Consider the following 7,295-nt stretch of genomic DNA (forward strand, 5'->3'; position numbering starts at 1 on the left):
AAAAATTGGCGAGGTATATATATATTGAGGGAGGGGGAGGGGGAACGGGAGCGGGAGCGTCTAATGTTGAACTTCTGGTTATATGTCTCACTAGTTTTCTAACTTTGAGTACGTTACTTAATTTTGGTGCCTTAGTTTACCTGTCTCTAAAATTAGGATATTGGTATCCACTTAATGTATCAAGACTAAATGTATGAAAACATGTATTTTCTTAAAACAGTGCCTTGTGATTTCAAAGTTAGTGACAATTGAATCTTCTATTATGATTATTGTAGTCATTGTAATCGTTGTACAGGTAGAGAACTTCTGAATTTGTCAGTAGAGGAACTGAGAAATTGTTCCCAAAATATCATTAATTGCATGACAAATATTCTTCATATTTGCTATTTTGAACTTACTGTTTCAGAATCACCAAAATTCTTGGCAAAAGGGTGGTTGAGAATTTTGAAAATTTTAACTTGGTAAAAATTTTATACATTATTTAATTTTTAAATTCAGAGTTATAGCAGTTATTTGTTTGTTATTTGTAAAGTTCTGGATTAAGTATGCATTTTAAAAATATTGTTTTCTTTAAGCTAAGTTCTGGAAATTTTGACAGCTTTATCTAAGACCATTTAACAATAGCAGTTTTGTTTACCTCTGTGGGGGGAATAGGATGTTGAATAGCTTTTAATTTCCTTTTTTTACCTCTAATTTTATTTTTTAAATTGGAAAAAATCTTCACAGCTTTTAAAAATTCACTATATGCATAACACTAATTATGTTGAGGAATGTGAGAATATATTCTCTTTTTCTGAGATTTGAATTATAGTGTTTTTGTTGTTTTTAAGATCAACTTTATGTGGCAGAGATTGAAGAGGGTTATCAGCAGTTTTACTGTCATTTAATTCATTTATAATTTAATTTGTTTTATTTTGTTTAAAATTCAGCTTTACTTTGCACATTCAAATCATGAAATAGAATCTCTTATTTAGAAATGCTTTCTAGTGAATATATTGTTCTTTCCATAGGTTTATTTTATTTTATTTTTTAATAACAAAAGAGGATTTTGTAGTAGATGTTTGATTCAGGGGAATTAAAAAAATTACAACATATTGATGACCTTCCATCATGAATTCTTTTTTGTTATGTTTGGTTTTTACCTATTTATGAACTATCTTACAGAAATACTTAAAGTAATTGCGACCCTACTTCGAAATTCTCCTCAGTGCCCAGAGTGCATGGAGGTTCGCAGAGTCTTTCTTTCTGACATGATTAAACTTTTTAATAACAGTAGAGAAAACAGGAGGTAAGTTGGATCATAAGGTATTTATTTGCAGTATTTAAGTCAATATTTGTATAAACCCATTTTATCTTAGAAAAATTGCTTGAAAATACTGCGAATTGACTTTTTCATATTATTTTCCATTAAGGGTATATATGTGATGTACTATACAGTTAAATTAGAATTTTTAGTTCCATGTTGTTGAATTGTATTGAAGATATAGACAAATGTGTTTTTTTGGGAGATTTGTTTTCTTTTAAACCTTTATAATTCTTTCAGATGATTTTATTTATTTCAGTAATTCATTATCTTTTTATAATTTTCAGGAGCCTGCTACAGTGCTCTGTGTGGCAAGAGTGGATGCTTTCTCTCTGCTATTTTAATCCTAAGAATTCAGATGAGCAAAAGATAACAGAAATGGTATATGCCATATTCAGAATCCTACTTTACCATGCAGTCAAATATGAGTGGGGTGGCTGGCGTGTATGGGTAGACACCTTATCAATCACACATTCGAAGGTAAGTTTCTTTGTGGAAGTGTATTCTAGCATTTTAATATGTATAATTTTGAGTTTTACTATTAAAAATTTATATGCTTAAAATTAAGGAATAAAGGCAAGTTATTCTCTGAAAGTACTTTGAAATGAAAACCCAAAAAGGGAATCAATTAAAAGAAATATGAAGTATTTACAACTTATTCAGAATAAAAGTAATATTTTTCAAATGTCCGTATTCTGTGTGCTTAACTTTATAAAGTCAAAGCTTATGCTACAGCATAGATGAATTTATATCTTAAATATTCACAGAATTTTATGGTAGTTAGAAGCTCTTGAACACAAGGTGGCGCACTAGATTCAAAGATGAGAATTTGTTTTAGTGTTTAAGGTTGAGTAAACAGGAAAACCCTGGTTCATGTTACAGACAGTTAAAAAACTTGTTTGGAAGAGTCTACTAGTCTGTTATTTTTCTCTTTTAAACTGAAGGCACTATACGTTATTTATGTATAGTTGCGCTTAAAATTTTTGAAATATTCTAGGCATACAAAAAGGTGTAAAGAATATTGTGCCTACCACTGTTTATGAAATTGGGCACCCTCCCCTAATGGCTTTGTCTTCTTTTCTCAGTCCCACCTCTTACCCCACTAATTGGTGTTGTCATTTCTGTCTTCTCTATACTTTTACTACATATATACATATGACTCTAAATAATTTTATTTTTCATTTTTAAGCTTAAGAAAAATTCCGTTATATTAAATGCTTTTTTCCTGTTTTTATTTTTTATTTTTTTAATCTTTTTTTTTTTTTTGAGTTGAAGTCTCACTCTGTCACCCAGACTGGAGTGCAGTGGCTGCTCCTGGCCACTGCAGCCTCTACCTGCTGGCTCCGGCGATCTTTCCACCTCAGCCTTCTAAGAAGCTTCTAAGGGACTACAGGCGCGCGCTACCATGTCCTGCCAATTTTTGATTTATTGTTGAGATGAGGTCTCCCCAAGTTGCCCAGGCGGGTCACGAACGCTTTTTTCCTGTTAATTGCTGTTTTTAACTTCTTATTGTTTGAGATTCATCCACTTTGACCATATGTTTGTGTTCATTTTTCTCAGTTGTATTTCATGGCATCACTTTATTTATTTATCAGTTAATTAGCATTTTATACACATTTTTGCATATTCAAGATTTTTTCTGTTTATATTCCTATAAGTGGAATTGCTGACTTGTAAGATCCTAATGTTGAGCTGTACAAGATAACGTAAATTCTTTTCCAAAGTAGTGTGTCAGTTTACATTCTCACCTGTAATGTTTAAGTTCTCATTGCTTCATATCACTTCATCAGTTGGAATGATTGGAGTTTAAAATTTGCTAATTTGATGAATTTTGAATGCTTTATAGTCATTATTTCACCCTGTATTTTCTTACTGTTTTGTGTTATGAGTTCTTTATATATTCTTGTTCTTACTCCTTTGCTAGCTATTTGTTTATTAATATCTTCTGTCAATTTGTGACTTTTCTATTTATTTTTGGAGTTTCATGTTTGTCCCTTCTTAGGAAATTTTACATTTCAAATAATGCAGTAAAATTTGTTAGTTTTATTTATGGTATGAGCTTTTTGAGTCTTGTTTAAGAACTCTTTCCTAACTCAGAAGAAATAAAGAAAAATGACAAATTTGAATAATCTTTAAATGTTTTATCTTATTGACTGTCAAAGTTCTTATTCTGAAATATTTTGCCATCCTGTAAGAATATATTGCCATTTCCTAATTACTTGTTTCTAGGTGTTTGAATAGCTTTTAGTTATTTGAAAGTGCCTAGGAATGATTCATTCTGACTGCTCTTTCCTTATGAGAAGAAAGCGTGCTGTTATTCTAAGGGTTTACAAGGGGTACATTAGGTTGGGAGAACCTCCCTACAAATTTGTTTTAGTAAAATCTAGTCGTAAATAAGAAAAATATCTGATTTTATAAAATGACTTTGTTTTAATCAATATTTTTTTGAGGATGATCAGTTTAGCCTAAAGCAGAGTTTAGCCAACTCTGACCCGAGGACCAGTCTGGCCTGACCTGTTTCTCTAAGTAAAATTTTACCAGAACAGAGCTAACTTACTTATTTATGTATGGCATATGGCTATTATGACACTACAGAGATGAAGTTGACTAGTTGCTACACAACCATGTAGCCCTGAAGAGTAAAATAGTTACTCTTTGATCTTTTATACTAAACCCTTGTTTGACTTACCTTAGTGTGTGCAGATGCCCAGCTATTGTGGTTTTTATTGCAGTGTGCTACTGCAATCGAGACTGATTTTCTGCTAATACTATTTTGCCCTTAACAAAAGATTATATGAGAAATAGGGTTGAATATGGTCTCTTACACATTTTGAGTAGATTTCAGACATATTGTTTTTTGAGGGGGATCCTAGGTTAGGGAAGTGGTAAGTAGAAGGCAGATTTTCCTCATTTTCTAAAGAGTGTATTCATTTCACCTTATTTCTTCAAGTCATTAGGAAGGATGGATAGAGGAATGTGACCTTTACAGCAATAGTTGTTGAAGGGTAACCTGAAGACCTTTAGACATTTTCAGGGGTCCACGAATTCCTCTTCTCCTAATACATGTCTATATGATGGTGGATTTTTTTTCATGAACTTCAGCCAAACCAATATATGCAGCAGATTGAATGCAAAAGCAAATATGAAAATGCAGTTGTTTTTAATAAAGCCAGACTTTAAAAATATTAGCAAAAATGTGAAACAATAGTGCTCTTCTCATTAGAAGTATTATTTTTTGGTTTTGAAAAATAGTCATTTAAAAAATACATCATTTATATTAACATGTAATGGGTTTATTATTTTCTAATGAATTAATATTTGTAAAATTTCTCAGTTTTATTTTCTAATATGATAAGCAGTAATAAATATAATCCACATAAACAAAGGGTCTTTGGGGTCCGGAGTAAATTTTATTGAGTGTAAAGAATCCTGAGACCAAAAAGTTTGAGAACTGCTGCCTTAGAAAGTCGTACGGTATTTAGGGCCAATAGACTTGTCTTTCTTAGTTTTCTATCTACAAGATAAAGGAATTGACTACATGATATCTCAAAAGCTTTTGAGTTTTAAGCATTTATATGCAGTTACCCATCCATCTGTGTAAGTAATGAAAGAACATAGACTTTGGAGACAGGAAAGTTCTGGGTTTGAATCCTTACTTACAGTAATTATTAGCTGTGTAAATTCTGGCAAATATTTAAACTTTTTTCAGCCATCAAAGTCTAAACTAGAAAGGGTAAATTTGGTAATATGTGTGTGTGTGTGTATGTGTATATATGACATTTTTTGCAAGAGTTAATTATTTAAATCATAGAAAATCTAATTAAATGCTCCATAACTTTTTCTTTGTTACAGTTATATCATTTATTCATCCTTTCTTCTCATTGCTAGCCTATTAGTTTAAGACATAGTCACTTCATGTTCTCATTTAAATACAGTTGTTAAAATGAAGAATTAATTATATCCAAGATAATTTGTGTACCATATATGTTTTGAAGTGTTATAAAGGAAGACTTGCCGCTGTGACACCCAACTCCAAGAACATGCATGCGGTCCTCCCATCCAGCGTCACCCCTCCTTACCTCAAAATTCTATTTACTATTTTGAATTCTGTGTTTATAATTTCCTTCTTTAAAGAAACTTTAAAAATAAATTCATAAACAATTTATTACCTAACTTTGCCTTTTAAAAAAATTTATGAAAATGATATTATAGCTTATGGATTAATTTATTATTTTTTTCTTCATCAGATATTTTGTTTGTGAGTTTTTATTGTTAGCTATAGCTTTGGTTCATTCATTTTCACTGCAGTGACTGACTCAGGTGCTCAAAGGGAAAGATTTCAATAGAAATCTTTAAACTTATAACTGTGACCCACAGTACGAAATCTATTGTGACAGGGTGTATATGTATATACATACACACTCCCATGTATCTGTATGTATGTATACACCTGTAGGCACATATCTGAAACTGGTTCCTTGAGACAATATTTACCCTTACTAAATTTTAGTACATATGCTTTGATCTTTTTCTATTCTTTGTCACTTAAAAAATGCTGATAATGTTCCCAATAAGGTGACTCCATTATCTACCAGCTGAATTATCCTCAATTTGAAAAAGCACTGCTTTAGCAGATATAAAGTAGGCATACAGTTGCTCAGCCAGAGATGAATAATGTTCCATCCTTCAGTCCTTGAAACTGTTAGACATCTTATTTTTGCATGGTTTGTCTTTTGCCTACTTTCCTATCAAGTTTTTATTTTTCATCATGATTTGCAGTTCTTTATACACACCCAGATTACTTACAGTCTGAATATTTCTAATAGTCTCTATCTCTAGGTGTTATTTTTCTGTGGATTTATTAAGCTAAAAATAACGTATGGTATTGTTCTCTTCCATAAAAACTTTGTTCTAACTCCATAGAAAGGCACAAATATTTTTTACAAATACTCTCTACCTTGTCTTTCACTGCTACCCTTGAAAAAAGTATTTCTTACCCTACATACTACCTCACTTGACAGAAATCTCCACTCAGGCTTTATGAGTCCAGTTATTTTCAAATCTAACATGCCTTGTTAAGTCTTCAATTTTGTTTATTCATGGGTTTCTTTGTATTTATTCAAATCCTTAACATTTTCCAGAACTTAACTAATTAAGTTACTTCTATATGATGGTTGTTCTTACTCTCAGGCCATGTTAACTGGTGTGTATTCATAGCACTTCATTTTCTCTTGTCATCTCATGTTAGCCGGTCTCTTTTCTTCTTCTTTCTCTCTTTTCTGCCTCTCTCTTCCCCTCTCCCCGCTTGCTCTTTCCTCCTCCTCTCCCTGCCACCTCTCTTCCCTCTCCCTTCCCCTCTTCCCCCACCCATTTCTTTCCTCCTGTTACCGATCTTCTCTGTTCTTTCCTATCTCCCTCTCTCTTCCCCTCTCTCTCCTGGCTCTTTCCCCCCTCCTCTCTCTCTTTCTGTTGCCTCTCTTCTCTCTCCTTTCCCTTCCCTTCCTCTCTTCCCCTCTCTCTATCCCCCTTCTCTCTTTCCCTCCTCCTCTCTCACCTCCAACTAGTCAATCTGTCCTTTCTGCCTCTATTAGTGTTGGCTCTGTGAGCCTGGAGCAGCAGTTTGTGCTGTCATTGCTTAGCTAACTCTCTGTTTGCTTATCTCTTTCTTTTATTTTCTTTCTTATTTTCAGAGACAAGGTCTCACTCTGTTGCTTAGGCTAGAGTGCAGGGGCATGGTCTTAGCTCACTGTAAACTTGAATTCTTGAGCTAAATGATCATCCTGCCTCAGTCTTCTAAGTAGTTTAGGACTACAGCATGTGCCACTGATACTGCTAATTTTGTTGTTGTTGTTAAGATAGATAGACTCTTGCTTTGTTGCCCTGACTGGTCTCAAACTCCTGGCACCTCAAGTGTTCCTCCCATCTTGGTCTTCCAAAGTGCTATGATTGCAGGTGTGAGCCACTGTGCCTGCTTGTTTACTTTTTTTTTTTT

General features: G+C 33.0%; 1 protein-coding gene across 1 annotated transcript in view; it reads left to right on the forward strand.

Annotated features, from left to right (window-relative positions):
- LOC103261089 (lipopolysaccharide-responsive and beige-like anchor protein) overlaps window positions 1-7,295 on the forward strand; it is a gene marked incomplete at both ends in the record, with an annotated part of 464,304 nt that overhangs the window by 55,352 nt on the left and 401,657 nt on the right. Inside the window, 2 exons of the mRNA XM_008058703.1 lie at window positions 1,165-1,288; window positions 1,591-1,783. Coding sequence (XP_008056894.1) covers window positions 1,165-1,288; window positions 1,591-1,783 — 317 coding nt within the window. The remainder of the gene's footprint in view (window positions 1-1,164; window positions 1,289-1,590; window positions 1,784-7,295) is intronic.

Source organism: Carlito syrichta, unplaced genomic scaffold, assembly GCF_000164805.1.
Source record: "Carlito syrichta isolate Samal-C Ts95f unplaced genomic scaffold, Tarsius_syrichta-2.0.1 Scaffold303603, whole genome shotgun sequence".
In the NCBI taxonomy this organism is placed as follows: Eukaryota; Metazoa; Chordata; class Mammalia; order Primates; family Tarsiidae; genus Carlito; species Carlito syrichta.